Consider the following 18,193-nt stretch of genomic DNA (forward strand, 5'->3'; position numbering starts at 1 on the left):
TTGGCTGAGAACTGCCACCTGCACAATAGCACCATGCAGTTACAGACAGATTTGCTGAGTAATTACTCAGGAGTTACTTGCTAAATATCYCATGTACCTATACTAGCTACCTGCCAGTTGTCAAGGCTTCCTATCCTGATCTCCCTTATTTATGAAGTGTGAGGATATCAAATGTTCACGTGCTCTATGGATCTTACAATATCTGATCCCCTTTTGCTGTTCAACTGACAGCTCCATGTCCACACAAAAGAAAGTGGAGGGAGGCCTGAGAAGCTCCATAAATGCATGAGAAGGTCAACARTCATGTTGCTGAACTTCCTCCATAAGGACCACTTGCCACACATTTTGCTTATAATATTGAGACATCTCACTTTTTAAAATGTATTACATCTTATTTCATGTTTGTGGTATATCATACATTTAAAAAAGTAGTACTGTACCTAACTCAATTTGTAAATAAGGATTTCCTTACTTTTGGCAAAGAAAGAAAACTTACTTGGTTTGGAGAGGTATTTGCAGCTTTTGATGCTGGAGTTTTAATGCTGTAGGTGTGATAAAACCCAATCACTTGGTATACTGGTCAACCACCTGGCATACACGAATTGTAAAGGATATTTCTTGATGGTTGAGGTGTTTGGTGCTGTGTGGCACTTAGATCAGAAGGGCTGTACAAGGTCATTTCTGAAGTATRGTCAGTGTAACTTTTACAGACCAAAAGAGATACAAGGGTATGCTCCCTGTCAGGAAGCTAATTGTAATTTTCTAGAAGTAGCTTGACTTTTCTCATGTTTCAAGACACTTTGTTTGACCTTCACTTAGATCAAAGCTTTTCAATGTATAATCTAAATCTTCGTTGCCAGTCCATGAAAGGTATTTTTGAATATTGTCTTCTCTTGTCCAAATGACATCTATTTGCAATTTATTTTGGTTGTATGTGTTGTTTGTATGTCTCTTACAGCATAATAGGCTTAATAAGATTCTCTCCGTGAAATAAATGCCTTGGATCCCAATGTAAAGGCAAGGATTCCCATGTAACTCTTAAATGTTTCAGAAATTAAACTATATTCTCTTAAGAAAGAGAAAACATCACTGTTTTTCCTTGAATTTGCTAGTACCTGGTAAAGCTCAAATTGAATTAATGATCAGGCTTTATCCTACTGAGACTGAAGTTTCTTGCCTCTGCCTTATAGAAATTCCCTCTTGAAAGGTCTTCACTCGGTTGTTAAAAACTTTGATTAAACTCCCCTTGTTATAACCAGTTGTGTTCAAGACATTGTAACAAACAAAAGTTGTATAGATGTTTAGCAGTGATACTTAATGGTGGGTTCTGTCCCTTACTTTGGTCTCRTTCTTCTCCATGAGAAACCCCTCTGCTCTGAAGCAAATCCTTGACATTTTGAAGTGGACCTCATGAGAATCTTCCTTGTTTTTCTGCACTTGGCAAGACTTGCTGGAGTTTGGCTGATAGGACATCTGTCAGCCAGAGAGGTCTGTGGCTCCACAGACTGTGACAGTCTCCTCTGTGTTCTCAGTGCTCCTGCGATGGTCCTGTCCCACTCATACTAGGAGGATGCAGAGGAAAGAATTTGTGAGGAAAATGAAATCAATTTAYGCTGCTGTATGGAAAAAGTGGAAATTATGCACTAAAAAGTCTGTAGGTGAAGCAAGATCATTTAAAAGCAACTGTTGTTTGCAGCTACTTGGCCCTTTGAATGTGAGCTAAGAATTACTGCCTCAGTAGAAGAAAGAGCTGCAAGTGTCCAGGAACTGCAACAGGACTGTGTAATCTGTGCAACAACTGCATTGGTTTTCGAGACAAAGAAATCCTTGTAATACATAGGCTTTCCTGATACACAATATGTATTGTTGCTCAAGCAGGCACTGATTTTCTACCCTTCTCTGTGCAGGCCTTGGCTCTCTCAAGTACTCAGCCCATGCTCCCTTCTCCCATGTCCTGCTTGTGAGCACTTGTGCATTCCCCATACAGGATCATGCTGTTGCTTTCCCTAGCCTGGCAGATGGTGCCCACTGACTGTGGGGCTACACGCAGTCATGGACCAAAGTGCACATTCTCAGACTAGCATAAAAAAAGAAACAGCAAGTCAGACATACAGTGAAAGTCATAAATGAAGTGGCTACTTCATTTACTCACTGAACACATGTGGTCTAGACCAAAAGATCCACAAGTGGATCTTGCCAAAAGTCAAAGCAATAGCTCACCTATGAAATGAGGTGGATGCATAATTATTTCCTGTCTTGCCATTGAGTTTACTGTGTGTACTAGATAGCATTCAGTTTCCCTCCCTTACCTCTCCTTTTCCTTGGAAATTCCTTGTATCTCCTCTCAGGCCCCTAYTAGGGTTAGTCCGAGTCTCTTTTCCAGAGCAGCCTTTAGAGGGCAGCACAGTTTGGCCAAGTGTGCAGYGGTGCCTCCTCAGAGCTGCTGCCAGCCCTGGAGCACCAGCAGTGCAAGCTAGCAAGCTGCTCAAGTGCTGGCAAGAACAAGTCAAAATATCTAAGCTGCTATGCTGTGTGGCGTCCTTGCAAGCAAACGATTATTTATCTTATCTTTTCCCTTCCTCCTTGTAGTAATTTGCAAGCTCCTACACTGTAAACTTCTCCCCTGCCATGTACTCCTCATATTCCCCCTGAAGAGAATCACCTGTGCAGCCAGGAGAGCTCTTTCTTCTAATAATAACTTCTTCAGGAGCAGACTTGCAGTCACAAGTTGTCATTTCACTTTGCACCATTTCCAGTTCCTCTGTAACAGACCGCAGGCAAAAAAAAAAAAAAAAAAAAAAAAAGTAGGATGGAAAAAAAAGGAAAAAAGGAGGATGCATAAAGCCTCTGCTCTGCATTGGTAATGCTGCTTGCAAAATCAAAAGCTTAGTACCCCTGGTGAGATTGCAGCAAAATCACAAGACAAAATAAAGAAATTTTAAAAATAATGACATACATTACTTCTGCATTTAAGTGCCTAGGGTTTATCTTTTGAAGCTCACTTAATGACTAGAATAGACTATATTATTAATATACTATATTATTATATCTGTCATCTCATACATAAATATATAGAAACGTTTAACAGTGAAAATATTCTGATATTAAAGGTGCTGTGAGTCAACTGATCCATGTAAATTTCCTCTAGAATGACTAAGTAACTGCCTTCCTTATCAAGGAATGTTTGCTTTGCAGGAAGGGCGACATAAATGGTATGATCCAGATAGCATCCAAATGGCAGAGAAGTTTTTTTCCTTTTTTTTCTCTAGATTAATTAATGACATAAAAGGGTTATGATGTGCAAGCTGCAGTACRAAGTCCAGCTTACTCAGCATCTCAGGGTGAAGATACATTCCTGTGAATTTTACATTGTTATACAAACATAATATTTATATTGTTATATAAAATACAAATCTGCTTAAGAGAGGCCAAGATTGAGACTGAATTCCACTTTCAATAGTTGTCTCTTCCAAAGGAAGAAATTCATGTTGTGCCCTTCCCATCTAGAAGCTCACTGCAGTTTCGCTTGGCATAGGAATGTTGGTTTTCATGTAGYTACCAGTTCCCTACTGGGAAAAGGCCCTGGAAGAGGAAGGGCAGTCAGTGGATAGTGAGAGTGAGAGTCCCTCTCCTCCAAAAATAGTCATACAGTCAGAAAAGCAAACTTCACATGTTGTGACCACAGGCGAGAGGGAGAAAAGATGGATTATAGTCAGGGAGATTCCTCGATGCAGGGAACAGAGGGTCTGATATGCAGACAGGCCCCTTCTCAGAGAAGTCTGCTGCCTTCTTGGGGCCTGGGTTAAGGGTGTCACCAGGAAACTTCCCAGCCTGGTTCAACCTCCAAACTATTATCAATTGGTGGTCCTACATGTGGGAAGAGAGGAAGTGGCCACGCGTAGTCTAAGAGCAGTCAAAAGGGACTTTGGGGAATTGGGTCAGACGTTAAGGAACTCAGACGCACAGGTGATTTTCTCTTCCATTCTTCCCGGTGCTAACAGCCAACACAGACAGAAACGGGAGGATAAAGTCCATCAACACGCAGCTCCGTGGCTGGTGTCATTGCCACAACTTTGGTTTCTTTCGCAACAGGAAGCCTTACATGGCACCAGGCATGATGGCATCTAATGGAATTCATCTTCGTCAAAAGGGGAAGAGGGTCCTGGGTCGTGACCTAGCAGGGCTCATCCAGAAGGCTTTAAACTAGATTAGAGGCAGGAGGGGAGTATCATCTGCGAAGCACATGATAAGGAAGGCGATGGCCTGTCCTGCCACTCACAGCAGCGTAACTCCAGAGCCTGTGAAGGGCGCCCAAAGCCTGGAGAGGCTAAATAGCAAAATATGAGAACTACTAAAGACCCACATAGTCAAGTTGCAGTTGCTCCAGCCAGAATGAGGGGCACACTGGGAGCCAAACTCAAATGCCTCTGCGTAACCGAACACAGCATGGGCAATAAACAAGGAGAGTTGGAGATACGTGTCTGGTTGCAGAGCCAYGATCTCATTGCAACTCCTGAGACATGGTGGGACAGCTCTCATGATTGGAACATGGCCATGGATGGCTTTAGGCTTTTCAGGAAGGGCAGGCCAGGAAGGCAAGGTAGTGGAGTTGCCCTTTATGTGAAATATCAACTGWAATRTATGGAGCTATGCCTAGGGGAGGACAAAGCACGAGTTGAGAGCCTGTGGGTGAGGACTAAAGGGCAGTCCAACAGGGGCAACACTGTGGTGGGAGTTCACTACAGGCCTCCTGGCCAGGAAGAGGATGAGACCTTCTACAGGCAGCTGCAATAGCCTCACAATCACAGGCCCTGGTCCTAATGGGGGATTTCAACCAGCCTGATACCTGCTGARATAAACACACAGCCAGGAATAGACAGTCCAGGAGGTCCCTGCGGAACGTGGTAGATAACTTCTTGTTGCAGGTGGTTGATGAGCCCATAAGGGGAGGGGCACTGCTAGACCTGCTACTAACAAAGAGAGATGGTCTAGTGGGAAATGTGAGGGTTGGGGGCAGTCTTGGCTGCAGTGACCATGAGATACTGGAAYTCATGATCCTGTATGGAGGAAAATGGGCAAGAAAGTGACTGCAACCCTGGATTTTAAGAGACTTTGACTTCTTCAGGGAGTCCCTTGGAGGAATCCTTTGGGCCAGGGTCCTAGAAGGAAAGAGGGTCCGAGAGAGTTGGCTTATATTCAAGCACCAGTTTCTCCAAGCTCAGGATTGGTGTATTCCTACAAGAAAGAAGTCGAGTAAGGGGGCCAGGAGACCTGTATGGATGGTCAAGGAGCTCTTGGGTAAACTCAATGAGAAAAGGAGCACATGGATAATGTGGAAGAAGGGCAAAACCACTTGGGAAGAATATAGGAACATTGTTAGAGAATGCAGGAATGCAAGAAGGAAGGCCAAGGGCTATTTGGAATTAGAGTTAGCAAGAGATGTCTGGGTCAGCAGGAAAGGCTTCTACAAATATATCAGCAGCAAGAGGAAGACTAGGGAAAACGTTAGTCTGCTACTAATTGGGGAGRGTGCCTTGGTGACGGAGGATGCAGGGAAGGCAGAGTTACTAAATGCCTTCTTTGCCTCTGTCTTTACTGCTAAAGACTGGTTTATGAACTTACGAACTACAGAGCCCAGAGACAAGAGAGAGAAGAGGAAGAGAGGCAGAATTTCTGCTGGTCGAGGAKGATTGGGATAGGGATTATTTAGGCAAACGGGACACCCATAAATCTATGGGCCCCAATGGGATGCACCCAAGAATGCTGAAGGAACTAGCAAGGGTTATTGCKCAGCTGCTCTCCATCATCTTTGAGAGGTCCTGGAGAGCAGGGGAGGTGCCSGAGGACTGGAAGAGARCCAACATCACTCCAGTCTTCAAAAAGCGGAAGAAGGAAGAGCTGCAAAACAACAGGCCAGTCAGCCTCACCTCCGTCCCTGGAAAGGTGATGGAGCAACTCATCCTAGACAGCATCTCTAGGCATGTGAAGGAGAAGGAGGTGATCAGGAGCAGTCAGCATGGATTCACCAAGGGGAAGTCATTTGACTTCATTTGACAAGCCTTCCATGATGGGATGACTGGCTGGCTGGACGAGGGGAGATGTTGTCTACCTTGACTTCAGCAAGGCTTTTGACACTGTCTTCCTTAATATCCTCATAGGAAAGCTCAAAAAGTGTGGACTGGACAACACAGTGAGGTGGATTGAGAATTGACTGTATGGCCGAGCTCAGAGGGTGGTRATAAATGGCACCGAGTCCAGTTGGAGGCCTGTGGCCAGTGGTGTCCCCCAGGGGTCAGTACTGGGCATGGTGCTATTCAACTTGTTCATCAATGACCTGGACGAGGGCACGGAGTGCACCCTGAGCAAGTTTGTGGACGATACCAGGCTGGGTGGAGTGGYCGACACTCCGGAGGGCTGTGCTGCCATCCAGAGGGATCTGGACATGTTGGAGAGTTGGTTAGAGAGGAACCTCCTGAGGTTCAACAAGAACAAGTGCAGGATCCTGTACCTGGGGAGGAATAACCCCAGGCACCAGTACAGATTAGGGGTTGACCTGCTGGAAAGCAGCTCCACGGAGAGGGATGTGGGAGTCCTGGTTGACATACAAGATAACCATGAGTCAGTAGTGTGCCCTGGTGGCCAAGAATGCCAATGGGATCTTGGCTCGCATCAGGAGGAGTGTTGCCAGCAAGTGGAGGAGTGGTGAATGTCACCTCCGCTCTGGTGAGGCCTCACCTGGAGTATTGGGTGCAGTTCTGGGCTGCTCAGCACAAGAGGGATGTGGAGCTTCCAGAGAGGGTCCAGCGTAGAACAACAAAGATGGTTAAGGGATTGGAGCTTCTCTTGTATGAGGAAAGACTAAGCAAGCTGGGCCTGTTTAGCCTGGAGAAGGTTGAGAGGAGAGCTCATCGTCATGTACAAATACCTAAGGGGAGATTGTAAAGAGGATGGGGACAAACTCTTCTCAGTGGTGGTCAGTGACAGGATAACGGGTAATGGGTACAAGTTGAAACACAGGAAGTTCCATCTCCACCTGAGGAAGAACTTCTTCATTGTGAGGGTGACAGAGCCCTGGAACAGGCTGCCCAGGAGAACAGGCTGCCTCTGGAGATCTTCCAAGGTTGTCTGGATGTGACCCCGTGCTCCATGCTCTAGGTGTCCCTGCATGTGCAGGGGGCTTAGACTAGATGATCTCTAAAGGCCCCTTCCAACCTTAAACATTCTGTGATTCTGTGTAAATTAACTGCAGGTAGTCTGACTATCTTTCTCTTTAATGTTACGGAACGTGGAGCTCCTAGAGAGGGTCCAGCGGAGAGTGACAAAGATGATTAAAGGAATGGAACGTCTCTCATATGAGGAGAGACTGAATGAGTTGGGCCTGTTCAGCTTGGAGAAGAGAAGGCTGAAAGGGGATATGATTAACAGGTATAAGTTCATGAAGGGAGAATGTAGGGAGGAAGGGGCCAAGCCCTTCTCATTRGTGGCCAGTGACAGGACAAGGGGAAATGGGTATAAGTTGAAACACAAGCAGTTCCATCTCCATGTAAGGAGGAACTTCTTCACTGTGTGGGTGACAGAGCCCTGGAACAGGCTGCCCAGGGACGTTGTGGAGTCTCCTTCTCCAGAGGTCTTCAAAACCCACCTGGATGCCACCCTGTGCTCCATGCTCCTGCTTAAGCAGGAAGGTTGGACTAGATGATCTCTAGAGGTCCCTTCCAACCTTGAACATTCTTTGATTTTCTGATTCTGTTACAATCTTTTAGATTAATATAAATKTTTTATATAGGGAAAGTATTCTTGTACATTGTGTATGCCAGTGAGTGACTTCTTCTTAACTAAGAGTGGAGTTTCTGATTTTGTATTTAATTTTTTGAGGTGATATCCTCTCATCTTACGTGTTTTATCTTTAGCTCATTAAAGTTATAAGTTCATCCTTCATTCTCAATGTCTCATCCTGAAAATTACCGAGCTTTGAGCTTCGTGAGACCTGTGGTCATTCAGTAGTTCTGAAAATAATATTCTTTCTAAAAGCATTTAATGTATTTAAATATATTTATATGATATTTTTAACATGTCAAATGTTACTAATATTTACATCATTTAATGTAAGATCTTGTTCTCTTCCTTTCCCTTTAACATTAGTTGCTAGCAGATGAATTGTTGGATTTACAGGGGAAGGTGATGGTTCACAGCAGAAATCTGTTCAGATCCCATTATCTGTTCCTCTATGACTAGACTATTTTTGTTTGTTTGTTTGTTTGTTTTTCCTGTATTCTCAGTTACTCTGAATCTCATATAGTAGATATAACACTTACTGAGGTACTGGCTTCTTTGGAGCTATGAACAGTTATTTTGTACTCTAAATACTGAAGTGTATGTAGACACATGAAAAAAGTCTTTATTTATGGCTCGAAGACAAAATTATACAGCTCACATTGAAAGAAAATGATCATGCCCAAGTGAGAACTGAGGTACAGGTAAATGCTAGGAACGAATTCAGACATACATTGCACAGGCAAATAGTGACCAGACTTTGCCAAAGTTGTCACATATTTTCAGCAACTAAAGTATTAGTAGACTATAAATTTTATCTTTTATAAGATATACTATACTATACTATAAATTTTTCTCTTTAAAGAGCTCCTCAAAAGATATAATTCATGTTTTATTCTCCCCACATAAAAGCAAGGTTATACATTTTCTAGCTCATGACTGGAAAGGGTTACTTTRCTTAAATACCTTAATCCTTTCTCTAATAATAGATTTCTCCAAACAAATGCTATCTGACCTTCCACTCCAAGAGAGAACTAGAGAAACTCAGCTGTTCAGGGGCATGCCTTTTGGTGCCAAGAAGTATTTTATTAAAATATCTTCTGGGAACACAGCTTTAGGGAAGGAATAGCTTTGCAAGCACATCCTATTACACAGTCAGCAGTCACTGACTGGGGCTGTCAGCAAACACGCAGAAACTTGGGCAAGTAGACATTTGGGTAGATACTGTGTCTTAAGTGCCCCAAAGGATTTTCATTTCTAGTCCAATTTCAAAAGATTCTTTTGCCCATAGTTAAGATTTTCCTAGGGATTAAAAATGCTCTATAAGACAAGGAACTGCAGAACGGAATCTCAGCTACCAAGAACTCAGGGACAGGAGCATTAAATTTATACATCAAAACCCAACTTATCTGGGAGCAAAGCTTTCACTGACTGGAGCAGGAACTGGGAAGCAGATAATAAGTTCTCTTTATGGAGAAGTATATCTGCCAAGGAAGAGTATGCTTTGTGTTGGGTTGTGGCGGATAAAGAAAATGAAAGGATGATCAGCATTGAAATCTTCTTCCGTCACCAAGCAGGAGGAAGCTGCATACACAATGCCAGCAGTGGCAGCTGCAGCTTCTGTGCCTTCCTCATTCACTTCTACAAAAGCCTTGTGGATGATTTGAGACAGAAAGAGGTCACGTGCCTCTGATATTCCTGACAAGTCAGCCTTGCCACTGTCAAATACATCCAACAAGCCCATAGCACGTAAATGCAATTTAAGGTCATAGCTTTCTTCTAGCTTAAATTTTGGCAAATGCACGTTGACATCAGTAGAGCGCAGATGGTGTGGATGGGTCCATTCCTGAAGCTTCTCAMAGGTGAGCTGCTTTTCCAGCTAGAATTACAAGAGAGATCATCAAATATCACTAGGGCAAAAATATATCAATTCCAGTAACATTTACAGTATTTTGTACAATATGATTCAACTACAAAGTCTCTATACAAAAATTAATATACCCATATCATTACTAGTATCAGGTAGATCAAATGAATGCTATTAAAATTAGGGAAGTCAGTGCAGTGTTCATCTAACATGGATGTTCATTTCTAGCTGCAGTTAGGGAAAGGAGTAACATGTACTGAAAGTAACTAAAACGTTATTCCAACTGTTTCATTTAACTAAATGTAACTATATAATTAAAAGTCAGCAAAGGTAATTATCAGAGATCTCAAAGAAGATGATGTGTCCCAGGTCTTTTAATGGTAAACAGTCTCACTACTTTAAGGCTAAGAAAATAAGATTTTCGAAGTTTATGAAAGAAAAATTCCACAAATAAAAGGAAGGAAAATTAAGTCTTATAGTCAACTTCCTTTTTGTTATCCCCTTCAKAGATCTGCACTGCAAGCCAAACATCACCTGCATTCAAGCCGCAAAACTGGAATGCTTTCGCTCTTCCTGATGCAGTGCATGCATGTATGATTTTACAAAAATGTTCACAGAGCATTAGAGAATAAGAGGTTTTAAAAGGTTCATTGAGGCTTTAGTTTTGAATGGCTTTAATTTTAAACAATTGCATTAGGCTAGAAAGGTCACCTCCTGCAGCCCAGTAGAGTCGTCTTCAATGTTATTAGGTAACAAGATGATCATGCTAAGTTCTCGTCCATCATAGCATAGCTCTAAAATACGGGTCTTCATTTCAGGGATGTAACCAAAACAAAATATATCTTTCTTGTACATCATTTTTACTTTCTTTTGTTCGTTCTGGGTGGTTAGAAGGTAGAGAAAATAGCAGTTAGCAATAATTTGAGAAGTGATAGGGAACAGTCAAGTCAAAACTCATGTCTTTAGGTATACTACTAATAATCAAGATTAGAATGAATCTTACAAACCTCCCCCATTATATATTTTATATAGACAGTATATATTAATATATATTATATATATTTACATATATATATTATAAATATATATATAACATGTCTCCATTATATATTATGTATATAGTTTAAAACTCTCTTCATCAGACTTCTGATTGCAGCTTTAATTGCTTTTTTTTGAAGGCAAAATGATATACAAATACCACATCACTAGGTTTGGTTTCCCCTTGGCTTCTCTAGCACAACCACTGCAAAAACTAGGACAGAACATCTTTGACCTGCTGTGCCTTTATTTGACTTTCCTGTGTCTTTTGCTTCACTGTCAAAAAAAGACCAAGGAGTGTGTTAAAATCCATGAAGATCAACTGCATTCAGCGTAAAGCAGATGACTATATACAATACCTTGTAAGCCTGCTGCATAAATAGAATATAGAGCAAGAGAATGGGGCTCAACAAAAGTGCCTAATAAGCTGCTAAACCAGCATTGCAAACAGATACAGCTTACAGCAGCCCATGAACAGGTAAACTCTGCTCAACACAGTTAGGTTCCTAGTTTATGCATGGGAAGTCTTCCTGATGCCATTCCAATAAACACTGCAAGAATAAAGAGCTTGCTGAATACAGAAAAATGCTAAAATCCATACAAGAACATTGAGTTGAACTGAAAACATTCATGAAAGTATTTCCATTTATATTTACTTTTTAAATCTTCTTTGTAAATCAAGCTTCAATTCAGGACCTATATTATTTTGAAAATTCCATTAGATAAATACACACTACCAAGATGTATCCATTTTACCTTATTTAACCAAAATGGCATCACAGCAGTATTGGCTTCTTTAAATTTCTTTGCCCATTTCCCTTTGAAATAAATAGCATTCACGAGTACGAGTCTGGTCATGCTATCAACTGAGCCTTCAGGCAGCAAATTAGGGATTTTACCTTCAGAGAGAGAGGGAAAAAAAGTCATAACAAAAGCTTACATGTTGGCTACATATAAAACATCCCTAAACCACAGAAATAATAGAAATATAAAACTCTATCCCTGTGATAAAAATATGTATTTTAGGGTCAGTCTTTTTAATTCATCACACTTTTCAATTGTACAYACTACTATAATTTTGGATATACAATAATTTGATGAAAGAGAAATGTTTTCAGTTTAAACTGTCACATGTGACCTTCAGTCTCTGATGATGTGGTTCTCATTATTGATCTGAAACAAGCCAGTGGGGGCCAAGCTGCAGGAACACCAGCATATAACTTGGCAGTCTTTTTTTTTGTGATGCTTGCAACCAACTGCATGAGAGCGAGGGAATACCTACATTTATGATCACTGATTTAGAAATATGTATATTATTATGATCACTGATTTAGAAATATGTATATTATTGACCAGATTACCTGAAAGAAATTCCCTAACTCTTAGGTATAAACATGTTTTTAAGTGTCTATTCTGTATTTATTGGACTTAATGCACAAAAATGGAAATAACATTGAACTTATGTTTGACCTATTTTTTTAAATTTTTGTCTATTCTGTATTTATTGGCCTTAATGCACAAAAACGGAAATAACATTGAATCTATGTAGCCCTTTAAATGTTTTGCTTAGGTGCTCTCTTGTTGTGTCAGTCAAGCAATTGAGTATCTCAGGACAAAATGAAACTGCTTCAAAGGCAGCAGAAAATAAAAACTATTCCTACTCCCAAGCCATAACCACAATATCYTACCTTCAGTTTTTTCCTCCACCCACTTGTTAACTTCCTTTCGGGCTTCAYCAGAAGCCTGAAGAAAATCAACTGTAGCCAAATCAGCTCCATATAATTTCCGAGTATTAGTCAGGAAATCCTAGATTTTGGAAGGATAAGGAATAGCTTTCATTGAAAGTAGATAAGAAAACGTCTCTTTATGATGCAGATAGTGCCCAGGTCAAAGAGTTCATCACCCTCCCAGAGGTGGGGCCCTACCATGGCTCTGCTTTCCATTCGTGTCAGAACAAGTCTCCTAGCACATCCCCGACTCGTACCTGCAACGTGGTATTTGCTATGGGTGTTCCAGCCTGTCACTCTGCTGAAACAACCTGCCACAAGACACCTAGAAGGTGCTGAAAAGGGGTATAAACAGTGATCTTGCCTTAAGAGTGCCCTTCACACAAAGGTATAATTTACTCATTAAGGGACATGTTGGGTGTTCCCTTCCAAATAAGTAAGATAGTTTCAAAAGTACCTACCATGAGTAGGGTAATGGTGCATCCTAACAATGAAAATCATTAAAAGCTACTGACAACAGGCTTGGATTACACACTGAAGGAGTGGGATGTTGTGAGAATTTTCTGCTCTGAACTGAGGCAACTGCTTATTCACTTGGGCCCAAGAGCAGCAGAACTAAGTGAAGAAAAGGCATTTTCCTGAGTAACATCCTTTGGTTAAGATCCAGAGGTGCTCACAGATGTAGGCATGTGCATGCACATGTGACACTTCAGTCATAAATACAAATGTGCCTATATAAGGAAGTATTTTTACTTTATAAATATTCAAATGGCTGCAAATATATTATTTAGCAAATCAGGGACATGTGAGTTGCACAGTTTACTACATTTATATCTGTATCTCTGTTTTACGGTTGTGGGTTTTTTTTTTTTTTTTTTTTCTTTTTGACATGGTGTGTTCTGTAGATAGGAGAGGAACTGATGGCTGAGTTTCAAAATTTCCTGCAGGGTTCAACCAGACAGTTGCATCCTATGTAAACATACCGGCAAAAAACTGTAGGACTTCTCTCCAAAAAGGCGACTGGCAAGCCGTAAGAGATAGGGAGCATCCCTGTGGTTAATATCAGCAGTCAGAGCCTGAAATCTTGAATGAATATCTTTGACCTTGTCAAAATGAAGTATCTGAAATGGAAGAAATGAACCAGCTGCTGCTAATTCTGTATTTAAAGGAATGTACATTATATCTGTAGCTTGTGTCTAAACAGTCAAGTAGCCAGGTTGAAAAAAGGAAAGACAAAGAGAGGCTGGGAGCTRTTTGAGATCTCAATAAGTATAAGAATGAATTAATCTGCTTTTCGGCCTTAGGTAGCCTGTATCAATGACAGAGAATATAAAACCTAGGCAAGGACATTCGCATTCAAATGTAAATCGTATTTCTTAATATGGAAATCCGCTGGGGCACATATACTGAATGCAAATGAAAAGTCCTCATTTTAWCTCTGGGTTTTGGTCTGGTCTAACTCCCCACATTAACTGAGGTGATGAACATATGAACAGTTGAGCAAGAACAGCAACACCATGCAATAGGATTGTAACTACAGAAACAAATTTCTGTATGATCGTAGCAACTCTTGACAGTTTATCAGCCACTGCCATCTCAACAGATATATTTTCCTAAGTGTTATGGCATGAGAATGTGCATTACTTAAACTCGTTGTGTTGGAATGCATATTTTCAAAGCTTTTGTGTATTATTTCTGCTCTCAGTAAGCTGATCCTGGGTGGGGCTGTAAGTTTGGTTACGTGGAGTATATCTACAAGGTCTGTTTGTTAAGTATTAAGAAAATAATTTTATTGTCCTATTCAGTAAGCCCAGCACTGCGTAATAGTATAGGACAGTCCCTGCTAAAGTCCAAAATACAAAGGTGATATTATTCATAGACAAATATATTGTGATCATTGCAAACATAATGCTCCCATAGCATCCCGATCTGCACTGGCAGATAGCAGCCCAACAAAAGGAAAAGCAGTAGTGACTGAGCTCCTTTTGTGCAGGAGGCCTTGGGGGAAGTTAGCACATTCCGTTGTACATCATTTTTGTGTTTTGTAATCAATGCTGTGAAATCTTTGACTCTTAAAAGAATAATAAATTTAAAGGCAGATGCTATTTGCTCCAGATTTCAACCAGGCTGTGGAATGTGGAAGGTCTGACGAACTGAGTTTGTAGCAAAACTGAAAGTGAACTTGTTAAACCACTTCTTTTTTTTTAAACGATGGCTGGCTAACATACAACTATTTTAAGAATAGGGTCAGGTCCTCAAAGATACCTGGGTGCCTAGCTCTTATTGCAGTCTCAGATATTTAAAGGCCATGACAATAGCAATTGCCTCAGCAAAGCAGAGTCATATGACAGAATAGAAAAGGGATATTTAAAGACACATATTTGAAACATATCTGATGCTACCATCATGGTTAACTCTACAAGAAATGAAGAACAGTTTATCTGCATTGGAAAAATGAATGCTTTCCCATATAAAGGGYCAATCTCATTCATTCACCAAAATTTGGGGCCTGGGACTAAGATARCATAATCATCTATACTCATAGTTATCAAACTTCAAACATAGTATTTTATTATTGTTTTAGTATTTATTACAAAACACACTCTGATAAATGTACCACTAATAAGTCTGTATTACAAAATTGAAGTGCTTAATGGAAATGTCTTACGAAAACCAGGCCTTGCTGATAGAAATTCTGGTCAGTTTTAATTGAGACTGATTAACTAGTGAAATACTTCACCAATAAGCTTAATTAGTGAAATTAAATGAGAAAACAGGGCCATGGCAAAAACAGAAAGAGAGCTTTGAAGCAGGGCCGGCARAAGATAATGGCAAAAACAGGCCAAACAAGACTCAGAATTAAAAAAAAATACTATTACATTTTTCTATTCTTTCATTTTCTTTCTTCTTCTTCAAAAAAGTGAGCTATTTTAATATAATAAAATATAAAACAAAAGAGAAAAGTGTTTGCTAACCTTCAGCATCTGGGCCTCTGTATTACCTTTGGCCCCTAAAAGGAGCATGGCCAGAGCAGCAGAAACACTCATAGGAGAGAAGAAAACATTTCCTGTTGGGCTGGTCTCAATAACTCTTCTAAACAAGTCGAGTGCAAATCTGCAGTTTGCGTTGCTCAAGTTCTCCATGGTTACAGCTGAAAAACAAAACATTCAGTAAGGACTCCAGGAAACACTCTACAAAAATCCAACGCTTACTGAGTCATAAAGTAATTGATTTAATAAAATATGTAGGGATAATAAGAATTTTGCTGTCAACTAATTATCTTCCTCTTAAAAAAAAAAAAAAAAGAAAATGCTGTCCTAGTCACACTAACTTTAAAGATACTGTTTCAAAAAAATACTTGCCTTCTACCTCGAAATTGGAACCATATGCACTAGCAGGACTGTGAGTTTATCTTTCTTTTCCACAAACCCAGCATACTCCAGAAAGCTCAGTCATGAACCTTTCTTCCACTTGTTCTACCCATATGGACTCTGTCCATAGTAGCTGCAAGGATATAAGGGACATCTTTCAGGAAGTTGCCTACCTTCAATGAACAAACCATGCCATGTTAAGGTGCCRGTGCTGCCAAAAGCTTAAGTACACATTTATTTTTAGTGGTATATGAAGCAACACTATTTCCACTATAGCAGTCCATTGGAACAATCCAAGCTACTTGCAAACTGCAGTGATCAAGCTGAAAATGCATGTGAATCTTAATGGATTTGTGTGTAAATCCCAAAATGCATCGACAGAGAGCCTGAGTTTTGGATTAACCAAAGGCAGCGCAACTGCCAGTGAAAGCAGAAGTGAAATGCAGACCAGGACTGATAAGCATAACCAGAACACAAATTCATTTTTGTAGCAGCCTTATCACCCAGGGAGGCAAAGGCAGGAGACCGTAACACAGGATGGTTGAGGTTGGAAAGGACCTCTGTATATCATCTAGTGCAGCCCTCCCATTGTTCATGGCAGCTCACCTGCTGCATGCTGCCCAGACCTAGTCCAGATGCTGTTAATTATTTCCAAGGATGGGGACTTCACAAGGTCTTGGGGCAGCCTGTTTAGTGCTCAGTCACCACCCCAGCAAAGAAGTTTTTCCCTATGTTCAGACAGAACTTCCTGTGCCTGTTGCCTCTCATCCTATTTTGGGGGCACTACTGAAAAGTATCGCCCCATCTATTTACACCCTTGCTTCAGGTATTTTTACACACYGACAAGATCCCCTCCTCAGGCTTCTCTTCTGCAGGCTGAAGAAACCCAGAGTTCTCAGCCTTTCTTCATAGGAGAGACGCTCCAGTCTCTTCATCATCTTGGTGGCCATTCCCTGGAGTCACTCCAGTAGCTCCATTTCGCTCCTGTACCRGGGAGCCCAGAACTGGACACAGYACTCCAGATGTGGTCGCACCAGGGCTGAGTAGAGGGGAAGGATCTTCTCCCTCAACCCGCTGGTGATGCTCTTCCTGATGCACCCCAGGACACCGCTGGCCTTCTTGGCCACAAGGGCACATCGCTGGCTCAAGGTCCATGGTCAGCCTGCAGCCCTCCAGGACTCCCAGGTCCTTCTCTGCAGAGCTGCCCTCCAGCAGGTCACCCCTAGCCCRAACTGGTGCATGAGGTTGTTCCTCTCTAGATGCAGAACTCTGCACTTCCCTATACTGAACTCCATGAGGTTCCTCTCCAGCCTGTTGGCATCCCTTTGAACRGCAGCACAGCCCTACGGTGCATCRGTCACTCCTCCTAGGTTGGTAGCATCTGCAGGCTGTTCAGGGGACACTCTGTCCCTTCTTCCAGACCACTGATGAACAAGTTGAACAGGAGGACTCCTAACTGACCCCCTGGGGACGCTGCTAGTTACAGTCCTCCTACCAGACTCTGCACCACGGATCACAATCCTCGGAGCTCTGCCAGTTAGCGGATCTGGTTTATATTRTGAAACTCTCCTGTCTGCCCCACGTTAGATGTCTGCTTCTCTCTGCTTGCTCGCAGGGTGACTTTGATTTGTGGCTGTTTCTACCTTCTTTCCTTGCAAAGTTTTGTTTCAGACACCGGCACATTAGCTTTGTGAAATTAAAGGGCATCCCAGCAGCACCGCTCTTGTGGTTACTGCAGGACTAAGTCAGTACTGGAACCTCTTTGTTGCCAGCACAGTCTTTCTCCAGGCAATCTAATAACTAAATTAGTATCTGAGCCAGCTGCCTGACAGGAAAAAGGTGGCTCCCTCTGCAACCAACTCCGATCAGGCATCCGGCCAAGAGAGACGCGCTTTAAAACCAARTGCTCGTTTGCGCGGCCGCAGCGCAGACACGAGGGGGTGCGCGGGTTTGCAGGAGGGGACCCCTTGGCACCCATTCCCTCAGAAATCACCCCAAAGGGYCCCCCGTGCACCCCCCTCCATCCCACAGCCCACCTACCCTGTGCAGTGCTGGCGRTGTCGATGGGCCTGCTGTGCAGCCGGGGCCTCCCTGGGGCGGGGAGAGGGGAGGGCAGGGAAGTCCCACACCACTCCCCATGGCATCGTGCCCCACRGCATCGCTGTGCACCTCACGGCATCGCTCTGCACCGCATCGTGCTGCTCCGCACCTCACGGTGCTGCTCCGCACCTGCCATCGGGATACTGCCCGGAGCGCGGCGCCTGTGGCCGCTCACCGCGGGGCGGGAGCCTTGGGKGCCCCGACCTGCGGCTGCACCGTCGTTTCTGCTACTTTTCTCCAACGTCCTGAGTTAGGAGTAGGGCAGTTTAGCACTATTTGGATCATGATCRCACAGCCATGATTTGGAGCTGTGCACA

At 42.3% G+C, this 18,193-nt stretch overlaps 1 protein-coding gene across 1 annotated transcript; it reads right to left on the reverse strand.

Moving 5' to 3' along the window:
• Positions 1–8,847: 8,847 nt before the first annotated feature.
• SERPINB1 (serpin family B member 1) lies at positions 8,848–15,551 on the reverse strand. Its single transcript, XM_026039721.1, has 6 exons — positions 15,381–15,551; positions 13,389–13,526; positions 12,367–12,484; positions 11,435–11,577; positions 10,352–10,519; positions 8,848–9,652 (listed from the first exon to the last, which is right to left on the reverse strand). The coding sequence occupies exons 1-6, from the start codon at positions 15,546–15,548 to the stop codon at positions 9,242–9,244; spliced, it is 1,146 nt and encodes a 381-aa protein (XP_025895506.1). The 5' UTR covers positions 15,549–15,551; the 3' UTR covers positions 8,848–9,241.
• Positions 15,552–18,193: the final 2,642 nt, after the last annotated feature.

Source organism: Nothoprocta perdicaria, unplaced genomic scaffold (assembly GCF_003342845.1).
Source record: "Nothoprocta perdicaria isolate Ctin4 unplaced genomic scaffold, notPer1 scaffold_24, whole genome shotgun sequence".
In the NCBI taxonomy this organism is placed as follows: Eukaryota; Metazoa; Chordata; class Aves; order Tinamiformes; family Tinamidae; genus Nothoprocta; species Nothoprocta perdicaria.